This window comes from Gadus morhua, chromosome 9, assembly GCF_902167405.1.
Source record: "Gadus morhua chromosome 9, gadMor3.0, whole genome shotgun sequence".
NCBI classification, from domain to species: Eukaryota; Metazoa; Chordata; class Actinopteri; order Gadiformes; family Gadidae; genus Gadus; species Gadus morhua.
Genome location: NC_044056.1, coordinates 3,576,751 through 3,600,535, shown reverse-complemented (window position 1 = coordinate 3,600,535; position 23,785 = coordinate 3,576,751). Strand labels below are relative to the sequence as shown.

Genomic DNA, 23,785 nt, shown 5'->3' with positions numbered 1-23,785 from the left:
CAGTCTTCTGAGAGTTGGATTCATGATTCAATCATTTACTTTTAAAACATTGGGTCATTTGAGGAAGATCACTATAGTGATGACAGCATAGCATCTGAAAGGGACCCCCATATAGTTTACGTTTTAGTTGCATGCTTATCTTGTCTTGTTAAAGGAAATGATTGAATCTAGTACATCACTAGCAGAGACTGCAGTGCCGCCCACCGAGTAAACTAACCCCCTTGAACTGCATCAGCCTTGTAGTGCCCCCACCAGATCAATCCCTTATGTCTTCATGCCTTTCACCCTGTGTTCTAATGTGCAAGATGGTGAGAACATTTTCCTGAGAACTGGCTCCAAGATTACCATTGCTCATATCGGTCCTTGTCAGCAGAATCTCCCTAGCTTCTTTCATTATTAAAAACGGGATAACATTGCTTTTTTATTTTTCTTTGGTTGGTTCCCTTGATGCTAGTCGAAGCCTTAACGCAATATTTTACAAGCATTACTCAACAGAACATACGATTTTTGCTTGATAAACATTGTTTATTAGCATTCTTTTTATATTGCTATGTTGTTGACATTATAATTAGGACATTATTGAACCATAAATACAAAATCCTGCAGGCAAACCACAAATCTGCCTCCCAAAATTACAGGCGTAAATTATGGAACAGTGTTGCCTATAAATAAATATGCAGCATCATCATGTTGAACCGAATACAAATAATCAAAATGCCCAATAAAACAATTATGTGAATCATATATATATTCAAGCTTTCCCTGCTTCCAAATAAGGAAACTATGGCCATTCCTTCTGAATGACTTAAAAAGCAACAAAACAACCAAAACCACCATATCCTATGATCAGTGAAGAAGACTTTAATCCTCCTTACACACAAAATGCACACTTTCTACAAACCAAACATATTTCCTCTCCACAATATTCTTCCCAAGAATAAATGATATGATGCTCCACAGGTCACAAGAGATTTAGTGTGTTAAGCACGTGCACGCCTCAAGCAACTTCAGACCATAGCTCACAGATACTGCATGGTCTGATTTGTGTCTCGATATGAAAACAGAATGTACACAGTTCCACCACATCTTACATCCGATAAAGGTGATCCGTCATAACGTTAAGCTGTGTAAACGTGCTCTTTACCGACGGGCCCAAAAAAAAAATGCATTACAAGATGTCTTCCAAGTTCAGGGAAACATAAATCCCCTCCGTAGAACTTGTTGAGTCATCAGTATGCATCACATCTCTCCTCGCTACCAGGATGCATAATTGATGAGGTGAAGAGATAGAAAAAAAGTAAAGAGGGATCTTGTTAGGAAGCAAGGAATAGGCAGGCTGTCGTTAACAAATGGGGAACTATCTACTATGGAACAACATGTCCGCCTTTCAGCCCTGATTATTGGTGGGAAGACAGCAACGCATTTGAGTTTGCATACTGACAAGCTGCACTGCATTGTGCTTGTTACTGTAGGAGTACAGACTTTCAATTTGGAATAAAAAGACACACTATTTCAGTTCCAACCGAAAAGAGGAGCCAAATGGTATGAAATAGTACGATGCCAACACTGAGTCTTAACATAAGTCTAAGCCAAAAAGGCATCTAAAATAGTTTTACTTTGTATATACTTTATTGATATGTAACATGTCCCTTTTCTTTCACAGACCAACACAGACAGATAATTTAACACACTGTGAATTACAATTATGAAATGTATTTAAAGGTGCCCGGAGACAAAAATACGATTTCGGTTAAAATCGTTTTGGCTTGGCAAACAGTATCAGCATCCTCCTAACACTAAAACACTCTAGCTTTTGTTTCTGAATCTACATTTTTAAAAGCAAGACTTGGCCCGTCTACAATTCGTCAATGAGCAGCAGAGGCTTATCTACATTCCAGCCACTAGTTTGTGCATTACTAAACACAAACAGCACAGGTTTTAGACCTGGCTGGGAACCACAGCTGGACCAGCGCCTGGTGGGAGGGCGGTCAACGACCTCCTCCAGAAGAACCGGATCAGGGCGGGTAACGACCACGGGGACGGGGACGGGGGCGGGGACGGGGACGGGGGACGGGGGGACGGGGGGTTCAGTCCTGGTCCAGCCGGCCATCAGCGGGCCGGATGTTGGGCCAGAAGGGGGCCTCGTGCTGCAGGGGCGTGCGGCGCGGGAAGAAGGTGTGCTGGAAGTCGTAGTTCAGCAGGCAGCTGATGGAGGGCATGTAGATGTCGGCGAAGCGGGAAAGGCGGCGGGAGAAGTAGGTGGGGTTGTGGTACGTTCGGAAGAGGCTGCCGAACTGGGAGTTGAAGATCTCCTTGGACTGGGATCTATACGGAGGGACAAACGAGAAGGACCCCCCCCCGAATCAACCGGCTGCTCTACAGAGACAGAGACCCCCCCCCCCCCCCCCCCCCTGTAGGGAGGACACTCACCTCATGTTGTCCCTCTCTCGGACCCACTCCTGCACCACGGCTTGGGACGCTGGGTCCCGGTGCACCTGCAGCCCAACACACCAGGGGAAGAACACGCCTTTAACACCCCCACAGAACGCAGAGCGACGAGAGAGAGAGAGTGAGAGGGGGAGAGAGAGGGAGAGGGAGAGGGAGAGGGAGAGGGAGAGAGAGAGAGAGAGAGAGAGAGAGAGAGAGGGAGAGAGAGAGAGAGAGAGAGAGAGAGAGAGAGAGAGAGAGAGAGAGAGAGAAAAACGAGTGCAAACAACAAAGAGAGCGAGACAGAGAGCGCAAGAGAGAGGGAGAAAGGGATATATTTATAGAGAACAAGAGAGAGAGAGAGAGCAAGAGAAAGGGAGAAAAGGATATATTTGTATATAGAGAGAGAGAGAGAGAGAGAGAGAGAGAGAGAGAGAGAGAGAGAGAGAGAGAGAGAGAGAGAGAGGGGGGGAGAGAGAGAGAGAGAGAGAGAGAGGGAGAGAGAGAGAGAGAGAGAGAGAGAGAGAGAGAGAGAGAAAAACGAGTGCAAACAACAAAGAGACAACGGGATATATTTATAGAGAGAGAACAAGAGAGAGAGAGAGGGAGAACAAGTGAGAGAGAGAGAGAGCAAGAGAAAGGGAGAAAAGGATATATTTGTATATAGATAGAGAGAAAGAACAAGAGAGAGAGGGAAAACAAGAGAGCACAAGAGAGAGGGAGATGGAGAACAGGAGAAGGAGAGAGAGAGAAAGAACAAAACAGAGAGAGAGGGAGAACAAGTGAGAGTGAGAGCAAGAGAGAGGGAGAAAAGGACATATTTGTATATATATAGAGAGAGAAAGAACAAGAGAGAGGGAAAACAAGAGAGCGCACAAGAGAGAGAGAGAGAAAGAACAAATATGTCAACTGACAGAGAGAGAGAGAGAGAGAGAGAGAGAGAGAGAGAGAGAGAGAGAGAGAGAGAGCCTCTGACCTGCATGGTCTCTATGAGGCCGGTGAGCGCCTGCACCCAGCTCATCATGTGGACGTACTGCTCCGTGTTCATGATCTTGATCTCCTGACGCAGCTCGGGTATGATGGCTCCGGTCCGCCAGCCGTGCCTCAGCGTCAGGTCCTGCAGGAGACACACACACACACATAGATATGCACATGCACACACACACGCACACACACAGACACACAAGTCAACACACGCAAACACACCCATACACAGACACGTCAACACATGCACTCACACACGAGCACCCGCGCACGCACACACACACATGCACGTACACACGCACACACAGATGTCCGCACACACAGACGTCAGCACACACGCACACACAGACGTCAGCATACACGCACACACACACACAAGTCAACACACGCAAATACACAGAAGTCAGTCAGCACACACGCACACACACAAGCGCACACACACACACGTCAACACACACACACACATTTCCACACACACACGCACAGCACACAAACACACACCCAAGTCAACATTTTTAAACAGCAAAGATAGAGGCATGTTAGAAGTCAACAACAACATAATTTATTGCAGCAATTTAATGTTCCAAAAATACATGCGCAGCCGAAATGTACCGATCAATCGCCACGTCACAAGGCATATAATAAAATCAAATGATTCCATTGCTCTTGTGTGGGAGGTCGCTTTCGAGCTGCACTTGCTGTCTCCCTCTGATTTTAATTCAACCTTCGTGTTTAAAATGTCCTCATACTGATCGATGACAGAAGACATAGGCTACTGTAGACATGAATCATGTTGAGACCGGCAGGTGTCGGATAGTTTCTGCAGCCGTTTTTTGTTGCGATTGTTTGCATTAAGCACTCTGGGCACTTCGTTGAGGCTGTGATGAAGTTCACTAATTATTGGACCGTGTCTGACCATAGTTAATCACGTTTGTAGTCTACACTCAGATGTGAACTCATTAACAATCGGTAGACCGTTACAATCCTACAAACGTTGTGAGTGCAGTGAACACAATTTCATGTTAAGAGGAGTTTCGGGAAACTTTCCAAAGAAATCACGACGGTTCGCAAGATCCATCGTGAGAATGATTGTATGAGCGAAGATCCATCGTTATCGGAAACGAGGCCCAGAACCGCAGCCAGGCTACATGAGCCTGCGTCACGGACACTATATCATATACCGGGTTGTATTGTTTACCAAGGACTTCTACTCTTTACCAACATATCGCCGATGAGGTCCCACTTGTATTGCAAGTGGGACCTCATCTACTCGTATTGACATTTTGCCGTTAAGGTCCCACTAGTCTTACAAGAGGGTAACTCAATATGGGGCCATAGGCATTATTCTTGTGTTTTTGTCTGCTGCTGTGTGTTATTTTGATTTATTGTGTGTTTCTGTGTGCTTTTATGCGTGTTTTTGTGTGCTGTTGGGTGTTTGTGTGTGTTGTTGTTGGGTGTTATTGTGTGTTTTTGTGTGGTTATGTGTGTTATTGCATTGTTATCTGTATTGTTGTGTGCTAGTTTGTGTTATCATGTGTTTTTGTGTTTGTTGTGTGTTGTTGTCTGGTAATGTGTGTTGTTGTTTTGTTATCTCTATTGTTGTGTGTAGTTGTGTGCTGCTGTGTGTTATTTTGTTTCTTTGTGTGTGTTGTTGTATGTGTGTTGTTGTGTGTGGTTGTGTATTGTTGTACTGTTGTTTTGTTATCTGAACTGTTGTGTGTTATTGTGTGCTGTTGTGTGGTTATGATTGTTGTTGTGTGGCTTTCTGTATTGTTGTGTGTTGCTGTGTGCTCGTTGCCACTCACAGCCAGGTCGCTGTAGATGTGATCCCCAAAGTAGAGCACCTTGGACCCCCTCCACCCGGTGAGCCTCAGGAACTCGTACAGGTTACCCTGGAGGATGCGTCAGACACAGCCCATGAGTTCATAGCACAGCAGTAGCAGCAGTCAGAAGAATCCCAAACAATGTTTTCACCAGGGCACCCCCCCAATGCTATTTTTCAGGGCTATACCCTCACACAAACCAATAAATGCAAATGTGTCTCCGTGTAATGTGGCCTTAATGTTCTCAACAATGTAAATATTCATGCAAAAAGTTTTGGTTCGGCAAGTGACATTGGCTTGTGCATCCTTTTGTGCATATTTGCATAATAAGCATTTCGTAAGACTTCATGACAGAAATGCCGCACTAGGGCATTCTGGGTAAACGGTGCAGTAGCAGGAGTGGTGGAAACACAACACCTGTTTGTAGATCTGTCCCTTCTCCAGCTTGTGTATCCTGTCCCAGAGCAGCACACCCGTTTCTGTCACGCGCCTGAACGGCCTGGAGGTTTGAAGGGCACACACACACGCACACACACACACATCTTAAACACTGTCGACATCAAAGAGTGTGTACACACAGACACTCACAGACATGCATGCCCATGGCCATGCACGAAAACGCACGCACACATACGCACACTCGCACACATGGGTGTGCACGTATGCGCGCCAACACACACACGCACGCATACGCACACGCACACCCACGCAAGCTACAACAGTTCCTAGAGTAAGTAACAGCTCTCAAGTTATTCGAAAGATGTACCCGTTCTGCACAAAAGCTTCCATGTACCGTAATGACTCCTCGGAGAAACACAAGCCTAGGATTAGTTTTTTTTTATCGGGTCAACGAAAAAGGCAAAATAAATATTTCAGTGTTTCTAAAGTGTCACGCACAAAATTGAAAAGAATACGAAAAGGGAAAAACAAGAGCGAAAGAAAAGATTAGCGATGTGTGGCTCCTGCAAGGCAGCGATCCCGCTCAGCGCACCCCATCAAAGCTTCTGAATTGAAACACAAAGGTGGACGGCTTCAGTAAACTCACTTATTGGGAGGTTAAACAGGTTCTGTGTACCATATATTGGCTGAGTAGTAAAATGTGTGAAAAGTAAGCAAACTGACTGTTTGGTCCGTGCAACTTTCACATGACGATGTGATGCCAAAGATAACATTATAAGCGTTACGAGTGGATAATAATCAGTGAATAATAATCGGGGTAATGTTCAGGCACACGCCTGAATATTACGCAATACACAGAAGATAACAGCATAGTTGTCCTAATGATACGTGGCTGTGTGTGTTTTAGGAGTCTAAGGGAGGATGGTGTACAGCAGTACCGACATACACAACCGAGAACGGCCACACAGACGCACAACAGAGACAGGCATGCTTACTTTCTTCTGTCGTTAAAGAACCCAGGTTTGTCTGCCTGCACGATGACCACATCAAACAGGTCCCTCCAGGCCTTTCCCACGATGAAGTTCATCCCCCTGTCCCTGTAAAACAGATGTCGGGAAGTCGGGATCAATCACACCTGAAGTCTGGTCATGGGCTGTGTTTGTCCGACTAGCGATAGCACAGAGTCGAACTAACACCAATAAACCTCCATGGGGCGATTTATTTAAGTTTGGGATGTTAGCCTAGTGATAGTAAACTCACTGTAGTCCTGTCAAGTTTCGGATGCTATAAAATTATTCATAGTAGCTGGCACTTAAATAAACCAGTAGCTAGGAGAGCACCAGGCAGTTAATTGGACACATACTTTTTCTTTAAGAGTTCTTCCCATTGTTTTGTTGAATCTTTCCTATACTTTTTGGCTTCAAGCTAGGCTCTTCAAAGTATGCCGACTAGCAACTCAACTTAGTTTTAATGATCGTGAGGTTTTGAAGATGATCATTTCCTCACACATCTCACGTACATTCATATCCACTGCAATGAGATGAATACTTAAGCTTACTAAAGATTATCATTTTTAATTCCAGCACTTCATGTTTTTGTAGCATTTCTTTTTTTACAATATATCTCAATATTTCAACTTATAAGCCATGATTAATGCAAGGGTGGCTTACTACATCTACCTAATTAATTCAACATAAAATATCCCGCCACGCAGGATCATAAGATTGTGTCTGTCTGGACTCAAAGTCAGATTAGCACAAGCTTATTCTGAGATGGAGGAACTATCTGCTCAGTATGGTGCGGTCGGTAAAAGTAGCAACGTCTTCAAACAGTCAAAGCAAACAGCAGTCAGGTTGCTGAATGAGCCTCAGGGCGGGAGCGGGAATGTGTGAGGGGAGTAGTTTAGGCACTTGAGCTGAAGTTGGTTGGATTTTCATACTTTTTTATCCTGATGATTTGGAATATTTTGGATCATAAGGGATGGCTGCAGAAGGTCTAGTGATTAGGTTGTTATGACTGCCAATTCAAATGTTCTGGGTGCGAACGCCAATGTCTAAGGGAATCCTTGAGTACGATGCCTGACTAGGAGTGAGGCACCTGCTCATCGTGTATCTACAAATTATCAACAACATGGATTAATAAGCAGGGCTGAATGATATTGAAAAAAAAAAAATATCAAATTGCGATTAATTTGACAGATGTTGCGAATGCAACATCATTCACTATTAGTGGGAAGGATGATTTTTGCATCACATTATTTATTGTTTCATTGAATAACAGATTAAAATCCATTTGTTGTTTTTTCATTCTGTCGAAAAAAAAATGGGTAGGCCAGGGCACCTCTGCAGCACTACAGTGCTTAATTAATAACAGTGTTAAAGATTAACACTTTACCCTTATCAAAAAATGCAGCAGCTGTGATCCGCATATTGCCCTTGCCAACATTCCAATTTGGATCATATTTAGATTAATTGTTGAGCCCCTACTAAATACTAAACAGCAATTGTGCTAACCTGTGGTCTTTCTGGTTGCTATAGCAACGCCGGGCTCTACCCAGTTGCTACTTGGTCATGCGGCCCGCGTGGCTCCAGTTGTCTTTGTACGCTCTGTTTGTGCTTAGCCTCACCTGAACGTCCCCTCACGACTTAAATGTAAATGGATGTCAATGTTATGGGGGACACTGCAGCAGAGTGCATGCTGGGAGAGGGGAGGAGGGGGGGGGGGGGGTGACTCACACAAAGTCCAAGGGGCTGTTGGTGATGAGAAACATCTTCTTCCCGTCCTCTTTCAGCTTCTTGAGCACCGCGTGGCTTTGCTCTCCGTAGCAGATGTATCGGTCTGGGCGGGCCACAAAGAGAAACCTTAGCACCTTCTTAGTATTCACAGGCATGTGCACGGCGTCCACAAGGTGTCTGATGACAACTACTGCGAACATGCTCGCGTTCACATTTTTATTTTAGCTCTTACCGTGTGAAATATAAACACATGCACGTTTTGTGTGTAATTATTATTAAAGTCATTTCTATGATCATTAATCGTTACCTATATCTGCTTCCACAGCCCGGTACATTATGCCCTTGACATGGACATCTCTGATGGCAGCCTGTGAAGAGATAGGGGGGGGGGGGGGGGGGTTAATGCTAACAGGTCAGTGGGGAGAATCTGGGCCCATCTGAATCGACACAACAACAGCGTTGCCATTCAGAGCCCGTCTCCAAACACTTGTTCCATATAAAGTGGCTGTTACAGGCACAGCCATGGCAAACTGTTTGGATAACCGGTTGAGAACGCTGAATACAAATGGCACGAATGAAAAACAGAAATTGCTGAGGTTTGGCGCCTTTACGCGGGGTGAAAAAAAAACAAGGACAAGTGATTGGATTGGAAATTGGGTGCGTGGCAGCCGGTCACTAAAATGATTGGGGATTGCATCGGGTTGCTAAACGCTTCAATAAAAGGCCTCTGGGAAATGTAAGACAACACTGTGTTACGCGTTCTCTGGAGTGGGGAAATCAGAAAGTAAAGGTTTGAGAAACAAAAGTTAGAAGTGGAGCGGGTAAGGGAAAAGAAAGAAGCCTAGATTCAGCGAGATCTGAGCGACACTCAGCCGGCAGTGGAAACACAGACAGACTGGGGGGGGGGGGCTGACAGAGGGGCTGTCAGTCACGACATGGCGTCACCGCTTGTTGACAGGACCCTTGTGGCGTCGGCCAATCAGAAGCGAGCATGCAGCACCGACTCCCTCTGAAGTCGGTGAGCCACCAGAAACAACAGATGCAGAGGGAGGGGGGGGAGGAGCTATAATTAGACACCGTTCCTTTCCACGACACTATCACAGCTATTATTAGGCCCCTTTTTCTTGGCGACGGCCTCAGAATAGCCACAGAGTCACAGCTAGACAGACGCATAGGGCATGGATGTAAATGCTTATGGTTATAGTCACAAGCACCCTGACACTCCCCCTGGCAACCCTGGGATGAAAGGCACAAGCAGTAAGGAGGTTATATATTTCCTCCAGAAAAACCTTGTTGGATTGTATTCAGAATGCTGCTTACCAACCACTGTCCTCAATCTTGCATCGCAACTAGCGCGATAAGCACTTTATATACGATGCTAACCTTGTCCAATTGTTAGGGAAAACAACCTTGATGCCAAGAACCAGTTTGACCACACACAAGGGTAAACATGAGGGTATTTGCCTGGTATCTTGTGCCCAGATTCTCTGTGTCAGGGAAAGGCTACAGCCAACCAGCTGGCATCTACTTTACACTCTCCAGGTCTCCACGCTCTCATATTGTGCTTCCACTCAAAATGTAGTTAACCCTGACAACACAAACCTATATTCATAATGAAAGAGTCCCGACTCTCTTATCTCAAAGTTGAGGAAGGACATCCTACACAACATATGTTCCGTAGGTTCAGCGAATCTGAATAGTTTCCATGGCGACTAAGGCTTGTAAGATGATTGTTCGCAAGGGTAACTTGCGTCACAGAATACGGTCCGGGCCAGATCCAAGTCCCTTTAGTACTGACCCTGCAGTCACAACTCACACCCACCTCTCAACGTGTTTCTAGTGATCCGATTTACAGTTCCCGTGAACATCCTCATTCTCAGCCAGCGAGTTGTGACTTGTTCCAGGAGAGACACTCTTTGAATAACAACAATGGCAGGGGGTACGATCCGAGGAACGTTTACCTTGACGTCTTTATACAGGTGGACGGGCTCGTAGTCAATGTTGTGTCTCATGAAGAAGTCGTTGACGCAGGACAGCAGCGTCATCTCCGGCAGGGAGAAGATGTCCATGAACTGCTTCAGGGTGTGGCCATGGGAGCTCTGTGGGGAAAGGGGACGGAAAGGAGCGACCACTCATCTTGATTAGGGCAGGATTGTCTGGTGGTAAGGGGCGTTTGACTCCCTGCTGAGAGCTTCAGGATTCGGACCCGTCTTGTCATTTTTAATAACATGGAACACAAATAATAATCTGTGTAGGTCGCGTAGGATAAAATGACTAGATAAAAACATAGGGTCAGTAGTATTCGCCGGATATTCACCTTGCCGTAGAAATCACTCATGTTCTCCAGAGGAACATGGATGCCGTCATACATGGCGATGACCTCCTCGTCTGGTACGGGGTGAAGACCCCTGAACACGGAAAAAGCCGATTCTTTAAATCCATGAAGATCATTTATTGCAATTTTCATGCAACCCGCATCTCCATCCATTGTTAAAGAAAACAATAAAATGCTTTTTTCAAAATTTCCCCATCATTTGCCCAATCATTTTTATGAATAATTTAAATCTGCAACACTTACATACCAAAAATATCCACTACAATCGTACATATGTGTGGAGTTCGGTAGGTACCTGTACACAGTTCCCAACTGAATGTAGTGAAAGGCATCGATCTTCATCAACAGGGCCTAAACATGAATTAACAAAGCCTGAATGATTAAAGGATCCAGGGACTCTCGGCCATCCATCACAAGGGTACTGTTAAGAAGTAATGATTACCTTTTGAACATCGTAGTGTAATCCCCTGACAGCGAAATCTGGGACGTATTCATAGTCACGCAGGCCCTCGGGGTACTGAAGGTGAATACAAATCAAACATTCAATGCCGGGATGACCTTTAGCTGGGTTATGATGTTCTTAACACTCATCTAAATTATTAAAGGGAAGTTTTGAAAACTGTCCGATCTTCTAAAATTGGCCCAAAAACGTCCTTAACTGTTGTGCAGAAAATCTGCACTCAACGCTATGGACAGAAGGAATTTAGAAAGAAAACATTTAAAAACGGGGTTCACAACAGTCCTACTTTACAAACACTTACTTCTATTTGTGTGTGTTTGTTTGTGTCTGTTTGTGTGTACGTGTGTGTGTCTGTGTGTGTGTGTGTGTGGGGGGGGGGGGGGGGCTGGGATTTGGCGAGATTTGTAGATTTGTTATAATAACAAGTGTAATATATGTTATTATAACAAGTGTTATATGTTATAATAACATAGAACACTTTATATGTTATTTGTCAAAAAAAAAAAAATTAAATCCATACCAGAAGCCTGAAGGGGTAAATAGGGCATTCCTTCCACCAGGAGGGTAATACAATAAACTTTAAATAGTTCCGATATACAACAGTATGTTAGTGTAGGATAGAAAGACAGCCACCAACGTTATGCTCTGCGATCAGGAGGTCCCGGGCTATATTGAAGATGAGGGTGTGGAGTTGGTTGGAGTAGAAAGCCAGCGTGTAGTCGTAGTCAAACCCATAAATCTCTATGTCTCCGAGGCTCATTTCGTTGTTGGCAAAAATAGTGTCAGGGTTGACAGAGTTTTTGCATATAGCCGGGATCGAGTCTAGATAAGGGAATAAAGGGGTTAGTTAGTATGATAGTGTGGGATGGTAACTGTTCAATGATGTACATTTGATGTATATGTACTTTTTACGTTACGAAGTGTATTACTGCATAGATAAACATTGACAACCACAACATTGCGTATGCTTTTAATAAACCAGAAAAATGTAGGCCTCCATGAAACCTTGAAAACACATTATCTGAATAATAACTGACTGATTTAGAATACATTATATTATGAGGTATTATCAATCGCAGGGCTTACGTCACTGATTTGTTACACAGTTATTAATTACTTGCCCAAAGCAAGCTAATAAAGTACATTTTGACAGCCATATTTACATATCTATTAAGTATCTAGAGCTGAACGATATGTCGTCATTGACTATATTTGTGTGCATACCTTCAGTTTTCTTTTTGGTTTCATTATAAACAGTCCAGAGACCCTTAGTGATATCTTCACTGCTTGAAGAGCTGGCATACATCACTGAAGCGTAGTTTTGGGGTTCGGTTTGTTTTGCCAATACATGCCTGGCTCCACGGAACCTGGTACAGAAATTCCGTTTCGATAACCGAGCCCTGAAGGAACGATTCACAAACCCATGCGTATACAAAACACTGCACAAATTATACTTGTGCAGATAGTCTCGGGTCTTTAAAAGGGTCGAAAATGACAAGGACGCCATAGTTGCCTATGATTTGGGTTATTATAATACATGCGGCTATCGTGAGAGAGAGATATGAGGAGCATAACATGCAGCTCTGACAGATCTTCTGTGTGGACTACAGAAACTGTGCGCCTCTGGCGCGTCACTTCTCACGTCACTTCCACATTTGACATCAGTCCAAACTACTGGCTAACGACCAGCCCGACCGACCAATGAGGGACTGGTACGGGGGTTGCTCATTATTATAATGTTATAAAGTGACTGGCTGACTGCGCCATTACCTAGTGCTCCATGTACTCCCACCTCACTCTATCTGTTAATTACATTAAAGATTAATATATTCACAAAAAGACATAGGGACAGAAGACATCCTTGTTTTTTACTATGATTACAAGCTCACGTCACTTATACACCCACCCAAACATCTCTGCCCCCCCCCCCCCACACACACACACACACACGCGCGCACACACACACACACACACACACACACACACACACACACACACACACACACACACACACACACACACACACACGCCACACAAACACACACGCCACACAAACACAAACACGCACACACACACGCGCACACACACACACACACACACACACACACACACACACACACACACACACACACACACACACACACACACACACACACACACACGCACAAACACACACACGAACACACACTAATTTACTTGCGCGTTATGCAGCTATGCCGCTCTTATTCTAAGCGAGTAACTTTGTCTGATGTTATTAAGAGCCATGTCAGGATAGGCACCTCTCTCAAGTTCAAGCTCATGTTTCGAGTAGCATGGAGGACTGACAGAATGACGATGTCGGATTTCTATCACTTCACTACCACCATGTGGACAGAGAAAAGCGACCAGATTTTGTAGTCCTTATCACACATGCATGGACTGTCAGTCACACCTGGATCTATCTGGGTTTCATAAGATGCAGCATGGAACGAGAAAATATGAGAAGCAACACTGAATACAAATATACAACGCAGACATAAGAACAATGATTGTGCTATGAAATGTGAATGGATTAGGAATTGTGAATCACACACGTTTTCTCAGTATCAACAATATTCTGCCTCCAATTTTCATGTCAAAAGTCATCATAGGCTATCATAACGCTGAATATATTGTACAAATATTGATGTATAATATACCGTGACACATAACGAGTATTTTTATATACATTGACAGCAGTCCAAATAGTGATCCCGGAATCATTTTCAGCCAATGGTATTTAGCCACGATTTTCGGGTAGCAAATTGTGTCGGAGATTTCTATTGGGGGGGCTGTCCTACGGGCCTCTCTGTCATTGGACGACGTTTATGCGTGGTGCGCAGCCATTGGGCGAGGGTTCTGCGTTGGATAAATCGGGTTCTTGTGGTGCGCGAAGGGGCCTGTCTTTCTTCCTCATCAAGACGGTGCTGCATGCACTGATCGCCCGGCTTTTGTTTCAGGAGCTGTAGACGCATTGAAGTTTCCCTTAAGTCACCTTTCAAAATGCAACGCGTTTGGGTGATAGGCCTGCTATGCGCGGTGTTGGCATTTGGTAAGTTCTTAAGATATATTAATTTGTATTTTGTTTGATTCATAGCTTGGGTTGCAAGCTAATGTTAGCCTGCCTTCAAAGACATGGGATTTGGGATACTCAATGAATCCATGCTTTGAATCTTGAAAGACGGAGGGTTGGTTCAAGTCCACTGTATGTGTAGTGGCTTATAGCATCGGCGTGAGTTTTTCTGGACATTTCTTCCATTTCAGGAAGAATCTTGGTCATCACATCCTGCTAGAGGAGTCTTTCAGTTCCTAGACACACACCCTTCATTCTGAAATCACCTATTCACTCTTTTCCCCATTGCAACGTTAATCAATCCCAGGGTCAATCTCTCCGGTTTCGTGCACGGATACATGTTATTTAAACCGTGGTGTTAGGCCAACGTTAAGATATGCATCGTGTCTTTCTTTACAGCGGCCGTGAAAGCAGAGGATGAGCTGGACATCGATGGGGCCGTCGATGAGGACCTAGGGAAAAGTCGAGATGGTTCCAAAACGGATGATGAAGTCGTTCAGAGGTACGTTTATGGGGTCACATTAGGTGTGTGTATTATGCTTCCATGATGTGGATTAGATTTCGCAATGCCATGCAAATCATGTGACCATATAATTTCTTTCAGTGTTCATCTTAAATGTGTTTTTCACGTTCTGGTGAAGAGGAGATACTTGATTTCGTTAATTTTATCATAATTAAATATGTGCTCATCGTAAAAACTGCTTTATCAAAATGCAAGTTATGTTGTTAGGGCATATTGGTCATCATACCCTGTATATATGCACTATTTATCCTTTTGAAAAAGGCACACTATGCCTTTTACGTTTTCACAAATTCAACATGACTAAAGTAGTGCGGTTGATGTTTGAACTGCCTTTTACACTCTCTCCTGTAGCCTAGCCGGGTGAGCCCTAATGTTTGCGTAGAAGGTGTTGTCTGTGTGACGTTGGCTTGCTTCAAGCATCCTCTAGAGAGGGAGAGTGGCCGATGTTGTACTGCTTATTGACAATGTTAAGTGGTTGTGAAGGTGATTCGGTTATTAACGAATTTTTCTCGTTGCTGTCCCACAGGGAGGAAGAAGCCATCCAGTTGGACGGCTTGAACGCTGCACAGATCAAGGAAATCCGGGAGAAATCGGAGAAGCACGTCTTCCAGGCCGAGGTCAACCGGATGATGAAGCTCATCATCAACTCCCTGTACAAGAACAAGGAGGTGAGCTGCACTCGCCCAACACGCGCTCTGTAGGGCTTGTACATCGCAATGCATCATGGGAAGCTGTGGGTGGCGAAACTCCGCCCCTATTGAGAGAACTCAAGAGAGTTGTGGTACTTTAAAACCCTCAATCAACGTTAATATACTGTATCATTGGTTAATGAAAACGTTGTAACTTCACATCTGACATGAGTATCAGTGTGACAGTTTCAAACATGACAATGTCTCCACATAATGACAAATAATTTCACATGTAAATGCTAAACAATGACCAAAACACCGTGCCACTTACATAATGCCTAACATTGCAATGCTCCTATGCTTCCAAAGTGGAGGCGGGCGGTCGTTGCTATGTGACATTGCGATGTACAAGCCCTATTATTTCTAATGGATGTGTGCTTTTCATTATGGAGGCTGATAGAGGGTACGATCGCCACCCACTGACCTCCATTATCCACCGTGTTTGTTCTCCCGTAGATCTTCCTCAGAGAGCTGATCTCCAACGCCTCGGACGCGCTGGACAAGATCCGCCTGATGTCTCTGACCAGCGACGAGGCCATGGCTACCAACGAGGAGCTCACCATTAAGATCAAGGTACGGGCCATCCGTGACTCCGGCACGTCTGAGGCTTATGCTACCCAGCAGGATAAAGGGGCTAGCGGGGGTAACGTCAGGTTTAACCCAGCGGTTAAACCTGCGGGTCACGAAAGTGGATCACTATTTACCAGAGTACATCGCCATGGTAACTGATGCCGTGCCTCCAACCAGATCCAGAGCAGGTTATGTTCGAGTTAACCGATCAATACGTATAAAAGCACCGCCCACTGACCAACCAATTCTGTTGGAAAATGGAATCATTATCCAAAAAAAACATGTTGGCCTTGGTGCATGAATAGTGAGATTATCGATATCGCCATTGAATTGTTCTATAGCCTTACGTATACTGATATTTCAACCCCAGAGATGAATTGAAGCAAAGTAAGCTGACTTACCGGTTTGAAAATTCTCTTTTATATTTATCCTTTACAACTCGCGATACTGTTTAACACTGCAAGGGTCGCAGCTGAAAGAAATAGGCAGAAAATATCTTGCACGCTGATCCAAGCGGCACATTTATTTATTGGATTACAAAATTATAACTGTAAGATCTACTCATGCATTAATGATGGGGCAGTGATAATGATAAGCCTATTAACATAGCCTATGCCACAATATTTTGCCAGCTTTCCTTCCTGCCTTTGGCAGGTGTTACTGCGTTGCCTTCAGCCTTGGGTTATATTATTAATTAATTCCTATTTGTTTAATATCATAGTTTGCTCATCTTGGATAAGATATGCAGTTCTGGAAGACTTTTACGAATTTATTATCAGCTGCAAACACCGCCCCATGTCACATTTAAATGGGGGTTAAATAAACACATTGATAACGTCCATCATGACCGCCCTAATGCGTGATTGTGGTTTTTAGGCTTAGTATAGCCGGCTTAGGCAGAAGATATCCCGGGCATGTTGAACTTGCTTCGTAGTACAGGCCCCACGTCTCTTATCTTGAACCCGTTTGTCCCGGTGGTCTGTGGTCACTGACTGAACCCCCGTCCCTCCAGTCCGACAAGGAGAGGAACATGCTCCACATCACAGACACCGGCATCGGCATGACGAAGGACGACCTGGTGAAGAACCTGGGCACCATCGCCAAGTCGGGCACCAGCGAGTTCCTCAACAAGATGAACGAGGCGCAGGTGGAGGACCAGTCCACCAACGAGCTGATTGGCCAGTTTGGCGTTGGCTTCTACTCGGCCTTCCTGGTGGCCGACAAGGTCATCGTGACGACCAAGCACAACAACGGCACCCAGCACATCTGGGAGTCCGACTCCAACGAGTTCTCGGTCATCGAGGACCCCCGTGGAGACACCCTGGGGAGGGGTTCCACCGTCACGTGAGTTCCCCCCCCTCCACCCCCATCACCCGCAACTAGGGCTGAACCATTTGGGGAAATAATCGAATTGCGATTATTTCGACCAACCAATTTAGTATGTGATTATTAGTTATTCTGTATTATTCACTATCGAGCAATAAATCATTCTGTAGTTTGACCAACACCAACATTGGAAGCAGTCAACATATAAACTGCTCTTTCCTTTAGGCCAGGCCTGTGTTGAGATTAATTGATATTATAACATCTTTATTTAACTGATTTAACTGATATTGAATTGTAAAAGAAATACGATTCTTACTGATCTCCAGTCAGTAACGATAACAAATAAGCGAGTCGCAGCCTGTGCGATTTGCATATCACGTTCTATAACATCGCGATAAGGGTTTGAATTCGATTAATCGTTAAACCCTACCCGCTGCTGGGGGTCTTTTCAGATGTTAAAACAAAATAAAGTAGTGGCCATGAAACATGCATGTAATTGAAGATTTGTGGGAGTTCAAGGCGCTGTTGTTGTGACTAAATGTCGGAGTTGTATGTGTGTTTTTATATATATTGATAAGGTATTGTCGTCCACATTTTTAGACTGGTCCTAAAGGAGGAGGCTTCAGACTACCTGGAGCTGGAGACCATCAAGAACCTCGTGAAGAAGTACTCCCAGTTCATCAACTTCCCCATCTACGTGTGGGCCAGCAAGGTGACTATCTCACACGCTTCAGGGTCCAAGTCCTGTACACGATATAGCACGTCAATGTGGAAGTTGCATTATCTTTTGCCAACTGACCATCCTGAATTTTGCTACAATTTGGCTTTTTAACTATTTGCATGTGTTGGTTAATGATTGGTGGTTGATGGTTGGTTAAGCGTATGGTTAATTAAAACCGGCCACGCCCTGTCCTAGACTGAAACCACGGAGGAGCCGATCGAGGAAGACGCAGAGGAGGCCGAGAAGGACGCCAGCGAGGATGAGGTGGAGGTGGAGGAAGAGGAGGAGGACAAGGAGAAGCCCAAGACCAAGAAGGTGGGTGGTTGCCTCCGTTTCGTGCTGTTCTCCAGTTCAGAAAGAGAACGATTCTATCGTTTTCTGTATATGTTCATTTGAAGAATAGCATTGATTTACCCAAAGCAAAATAAATATAATAATCTCCCACTCTGCTGCGTTCCTCCGTTTTAAGATGTTGGAATAAATGTTTTGTGCTGCTGCTTTTGGTTGCTACAGACTTTAGGCAAAACTAAAGACAAGTTGATCTTTCACTAAGTTCTTTTTTTTATTTTTTAAAAATCTTCCTAAACCATAATTAGAATTACGATTTTAAAATAAAAAATAATAATAATAATAATAATTGACTAATCGCCCAGCTCTAGCTGGTGGTGACCGGACAACCCTGGGGTGGTTCTGACGTTAACTGTGTGGAACCCGCAGGTGGAGAAGACCGTGTGGGACTGGGAGCTGATGAACGACATCAAGCCCATCTGGCAGAGGCAAGCCAAGGAGGTGGAGGAGGAGGAGTACAAGGCCTTCTACAAGACCTTCTCCAAGGTTTGTGCTGAACCCCCGCCCCCCCTCTGAGGCTCTTCTCGGCCCCCTTGGCCCGTGTTCACAGTGTGTGTTCAAGAGCGCGTCTTGCAGGCTCAGCTTGACGGTGGTCCCTCTTTTCCCCCCCCCCAGGACACGGACGAGCCCCTGTCCCACATCCACTTCACTGCCGAGGGCGAGGTCACCTTCAAGTCCATCCTCTTTGTTCCCGCCTCCGCCCCCCGGGGGATGTTCGATGAGTACGGCTCAAAGAAGAACGACTACATCAAGGTTCGCCCACGTTCAGTAGAACAATGATTGGTCATAGGTTGTTTTTACGCTTTTTTTTTTTTTATTATTATTTTTCTCACCTTTCTTCTTTTTCCCCTCTCAGCTGTTTGTCAGAAGGGTCTTCATCACAGATGACTTCAACGACATGATGCCCAAATACCTCAACTTTGTCAAGGGAGTGGTGAGTTTTTATTTTTGTACTTTTGGTTTTTGGCCTTAGGTTTAGTCGGTGCTGTCTAACGTTTATGTAAAGCCCTGTAATTAAATGGTTAGTTAAATTGAATGCCTTGATTAAAGAGAGCGAAACGCAATATTTTAGATGTTTGTGGCACTATGTAGCTGGTTGGTGGTTAACTTTGATCGGAATTTGACTAAGAAGTTCTTTGATAGGACTCTGAAATACATGAGGTTCCTCGAACCATGTGGCTTGTTGGTAGTTCTTTGGTGGACTTCCTGACTAACAAATGGTCTCTCTGTCCAGGTGGACTCTGATGACCTCCCCCTCAATGTGTCCAGAGAGACCCTGCAGCAGCACAAACTCCTTAAGGTGAGCCGGGCGTTCCATCTTTACATGAATACTTCACGATATGCCCGATTCATATGTTCTCACATACAGTATGATTTTAAAGTATTGATTTCCTTTACGGCAAGGAAACTTTATTTATATAGCACTTTTCATACACAAGGCAGACTCGAAGTGCTTCACAAACATTGTCATAAAATAAATTAATAGATAAGTAAAAGAAAATGTATGCAAAAAATGAGTAAAATAGAAAATAAAGGCAAAGTTAGTCCTTAAAGTTGGTCCTTTCTCTGGGATTCCAACCCGGATTCTAGGACTCTAGCCCAGACAGAACTCGGGCCCCTAACATACATTTTATTCACAGAATTGTATTTTGTGTGTCCATCGTTGACGTAAAATGTGGCCAATGCCACCCCGACACTAAACTCTTATCGCCGTGCCCATCCAGGTCATCCGCAAGAAGCTGGTGCGCAAGACCCTGGACATGATCAAGAAGATCGCAGAGGAGCACTACAACGACAAGTTCTGGAAGGAGTTCGGCACCAACATCAAGCTGGGCGTGATCGAGGACCACTCCAACCGCACCCGGCTGGCCAAGCTGCTGCGCTTCTTCACCTCCCACAGCGACACTGAGGTGTCCAGTCTGGAGCAATACGTGGAGCGCATGAAGGAGAAGCAGGACAAGATCTACTTCATGGCCGGCACCAACCGGAAGGAGGTAACTAGGGGGAGGGGGGCAGGAATCTATGTGAACGTGCCATGTGTATTTATGGTTTTTTAATGCACTTCAGCGGCGGAATGGTCCTTAAAACGTATTTATCAGACAAGTGATGGCCAATTAGTAGTTTTAGTTGAGCCTGAATGCCAAGCATCCGTTCCTTGTCACTTCAGAAATGCCAATAAGATCACAATCAAATAAGTACACCACTTTACAATGGCGAATACATTACAGCCCCATTAGTACTATTTACTTGGTTTACTTCTCGGTGTGGCATTTACCTAAAACCTCCACCCTTTGCTCATCTGGCTCTTCCCTGTGCCTGCAGTCTGAGTCCTCCCCCTTCGTCGAGAGGCTGCTGAAGAAGGGGTACGAGGTGGTGTACCTGACGGAGCCCGTCGACGAGTACTGCATCCAGGCGCTGCCCGAGTTCGACGGCAAGCGCTTCCAGAACGTGGCCAAGGAGGGCATCAAGTTCGACGAGAGCGAGAAGGCCAAGGGCAAGAGGGAGGAGCTGGAGAAGGACTTTGAGCCCCTCACCACCTGGCTGAAGGAGAAGTCCCTGAAGGACAAGGTGGGAGACCCCTCGCTGTCGCGTCACAGGCTAGAGAGGGAAAGGCCATTCTGAGGTCAGACTGAGACTAGGGGCTTCGTTTATGGATTCATTGGCCAAATGGCTCTCCAAACCGCTGTCGTTTTAACACTTGTCTTCAGTCGATTTAGATCACGTCACCAAAAAACGAAACTCTTAACTCCAAAATAACCATAGCAAAGTAACGCAAAAATGCCTTCAGTGGAGTTTGTTTTATTGTTAATATTTGTATTTTTTCTCCTCACAGATTGAGAAGGCCATCATTTCCCAGAGGCTGACCAGCTCTCCCTGCGCGTTGGTCGCCAGCCAATACGGCTGGTCCGGAAACATGGAGAGGATCATGAAGGCACAGGCTTACCAAACAGGAAAAGACATTTCCACCAAGTAGGTGTCCTTGTGGATCTCATCATCATAAGCATTGTTTAAAGCCCTGATAGCTAATGTTAAAGTACCAGCCTGTGCCGAAGGATCGTCTCCCGGAGTGTTGTCTCTGTTACCAAGTACGATTTTTAAATTGGCTGCTCAAGCGCACAGCTCAATATCTCCATGTAATATTTGCCAATGCAATGTAAAAACAAACGATTGTGCTGATTATTTAACAACCAGAGACCATTACCGACACAGAACAGAACAAACACCATCTTGAAGGGCTTCATCTTAACTAAACGGCTCCTTTTTTTTTCAGTTACTACGCGAGTCAGAAGAAAACCCTGGAGATCAATCCCAAGCACCCTCTGATCAAGCAGATGCTGAAGAAAGTCCACGTAAGTCTTCGTCAGTCCACAAGCGCCACTACGTAGCTGGTTAGGGGGGCTGGCCTATATTATGTCGGGACATCATGACCTCCCCAAGTCTAATGGGCTGATTATTGTTCCACAATCCCGCAACGCATTGACCACGCAGACGCTTCGACGCAGTCGTGAACCTTTATGGTTCTGCGTCGGGCTTTAGTCAGCGGACCAATCACAGCCCTCGCTGCTGCGTCGCCTTGACGGAAGTTTACAATTTTTGGGAGGCGCGCGTCAGGCCCTTTCGGTGGACGCAAGGAGGGTCCGCAAAGACGAATGGGGTCCGTAACCCCGTTGCGTGAACGTGGGACCATAATTGGCCCTTAACTTTAGGCATTGCTGAGTAAGACGCCTAACCCCCCTCCGTGTTCATGTGTCCCCAAAAGGGTTAGGGTAACCCTAACCTTAAAGGACTTGACAGTTTGCCAACCTCGTCACTTTTATCATTTTATTCATGTTCTTCCACCGTCGGGTTCCTCCTCTCTCCAGGAGAACGCCGACGACCAGACGGCGTCCGACCTGGCCGTGGTGCTCTTCGAGACCGCCACCCTGCGCTCCGGCTACCAGCTGGCCGACACCAAGGCCTACGGAGACCGCATCGAGCGCATGCTGAGGCTCAGCATGAACGTGGACCTCGATGAACAGGTGAGACACACGGCCACGGGCGCACATACACAAGCACGCACAGGCCGGCACACATGCACGCACGCACGCAGAATAGTCTAGTCCAGGGGTTTCCAACCTTTGACTATAGGGGTAACACTAAATTGTTATCAAGACCTTTTCGCAGAGCACCTTTTTGCATACAGTATGTGCATAAATATACAAGTGGCTGAGCAAAGAGGGCCACCTCCCACTTTATACACAACTGTAACTGCAAGGAGGCCATGGCCAGTGGGGAACAGTGGAAAGAAAAAGTCAACAAAGCTGCTTAAGCTCCCAGAGTGTTTGCACACGGGCAGTGGCATTTGTGTTGTGTTGGCAAGTGGCAGTCTAACACAAAATGATGGCCATAATATTATATATTCTGAAGAATAATTTTTTTAGATACTTTTCATTGATACATTTACAATAATGTACATAAAATATATTTTGCAAGGATAAAATCCCACCTGCAGTACCATGTACCACAGGTTGAAAAACACTGTAAAAGCGGTTAGTGTCAAGTCTCTCGCCCCTTCCTGGTTCAATGTCCACAGCCTTCCTATAGGCATCCTAGAGCAAAACTCCTGCCGGCGCATGAAGTTCAATATATATCCTAATTCACTTGTAAGTCCCTTTTGATAAAGTCTGTGAATTGACTTAATTGGTAACAAAACATAATGTTCTGGAATTCAATTTAGTTTTTTGTGTATTGACTGTCTTTTTGGTCAGCTGGATCTTGTCTGTTGTTATCCATTGCAGTAGTGCACTTTAGTTGGTTCATGTGTGGCGCCCAGATGAATGTGATTGTGACCGTTGGTGTGCCCTTGTCCGACGGGGCTGTAGATTGAAGAAGAGCCAGAGGAAGAGCCTGAGGAGGCTGCAGAGGAGGAGGCAGAGGAAGAGGAGGACGAAATCGCAGATGACGATGACGATTCGGTGAGATGAGATGACGAAAACCAAACATTATATAGCTGTACTTCTCTCGAAAACTTGATCCAAACACCGATTGAATGTTGGGTGAAATCTTAACCCTTTCTCCTTGTATTTCACAGGCAACAACAGAAAAGGATGAACTTTGAAGCACTGAATGATTGGGGAGGTAGTAGTGGGCTATACCTTGAGCTAGGTCAACATCACCATGGCCAGACATTTCTCTAGGCGTGGTCCCTGGATTGGGGTTTTATAAAAAATGTGCATTGGTTTTGTTTTGTTTTTTCTTTTTTTTACATTCCTCATGACTGTAAATTTGTTAATATTTAACTGCCCAGTTTATGGAAAGATGTGATCCAGTCTCTTGATCAAATAAATGTTTCCTGGAGAAAAACCTCAATGTGA

The 23,785-nt window shown here is 45.0% G+C and overlaps 2 protein-coding genes across 2 annotated transcripts; one reads left to right on the top strand and one right to left on the bottom strand.

Moving 5' to 3' along the window:
- Positions 1 to 504: 504 nt before the first annotated feature.
- nt5dc3 (5'-nucleotidase domain containing 3) lies at positions 505 to 12,780 on the bottom strand. Its single transcript, XM_030366393.1, has 14 exons — positions 12,388 to 12,780; positions 11,801 to 11,985; positions 11,146 to 11,220; positions 10,999 to 11,054; positions 10,686 to 10,776; positions 10,330 to 10,467; positions 8,676 to 8,736; positions 8,369 to 8,471; positions 6,629 to 6,730; positions 5,652 to 5,733; positions 5,217 to 5,303; positions 3,404 to 3,544; positions 2,431 to 2,495; positions 505 to 2,325 (listed from the first exon to the last, which is right to left on the bottom strand). The coding sequence occupies exons 1-14, from the start codon at positions 12,668 to 12,670 to the stop codon at positions 2,088 to 2,090; spliced, it is 1,707 nt and encodes a 568-aa protein (XP_030222253.1). The 5' UTR covers positions 12,671 to 12,780; the 3' UTR covers positions 505 to 2,087.
- A 1,257-nt stretch (positions 12,781 to 14,037) lies between these two features.
- Positions 14,038 to 23,785, top strand: LOC115550719 (endoplasmin). Its single transcript, XM_030365994.1, has 18 exons — positions 14,038 to 14,233; positions 14,654 to 14,756; positions 15,304 to 15,445; positions 15,923 to 16,039; positions 17,049 to 17,380; positions 17,963 to 18,074; positions 18,279 to 18,398; positions 18,801 to 18,917; positions 19,047 to 19,184; positions 19,288 to 19,365; positions 19,666 to 19,731; positions 20,156 to 20,425; positions 20,754 to 20,999; positions 21,265 to 21,401; positions 21,703 to 21,781; positions 22,295 to 22,450; positions 23,294 to 23,386; positions 23,503 to 23,785. The coding sequence occupies exons 1-18, from the start codon at positions 14,185 to 14,187 to the stop codon at positions 23,527 to 23,529; spliced, it is 2,382 nt and encodes a 793-aa protein (XP_030221854.1). The 5' UTR covers positions 14,038 to 14,184; the 3' UTR covers positions 23,530 to 23,785.

What these genes read in the sequence shown, in the direction of transcription:
- nt5dc3 (XM_030366393.1), bottom strand. Translation starts at nt 12,670, where the DNA reads ATGGCGTCCTTGTCATTTTCGACCCTTTTAAAGACCCGAGACTATCTG. An exon ending in AACCAAAAAGAAAACTGAAG is followed by an intron (nt 11,986 to 12,387) that starts GTATGCACACAA and finishes TCCCTTATCTAG; the next exon opens with ACTCGATCCCGGCTATATGC. An exon ending in TTCTTTAACGACAGAAGAAA is followed by an intron (nt 5,734 to 6,628) that starts GTAAGCATGCCT and finishes TCAAACCTCCAG; the next exon opens with GCCGTTCAGGCGCGTGACAG.
- LOC115550719 (XM_030365994.1), top strand. Translation starts at nt 14,185, where the DNA reads ATGCAACGCGTTTGGGTGATAGGCCTGCTATGCGCGGTGTTGGCATTT. An exon ending in GGGAGGGGTTCCACCGTCAC is followed by an intron (nt 17,381 to 17,962) that starts GTGAGTTCCCCC and finishes CCACATTTTTAG; the next exon opens with ACTGGTCCTAAAGGAGGAGG. An exon ending in AGAAGTCCCTGAAGGACAAG is followed by an intron (nt 21,000 to 21,264) that starts GTGGGAGACCCC and finishes TTCTCCTCACAG; the next exon opens with ATTGAGAAGGCCATCATTTC.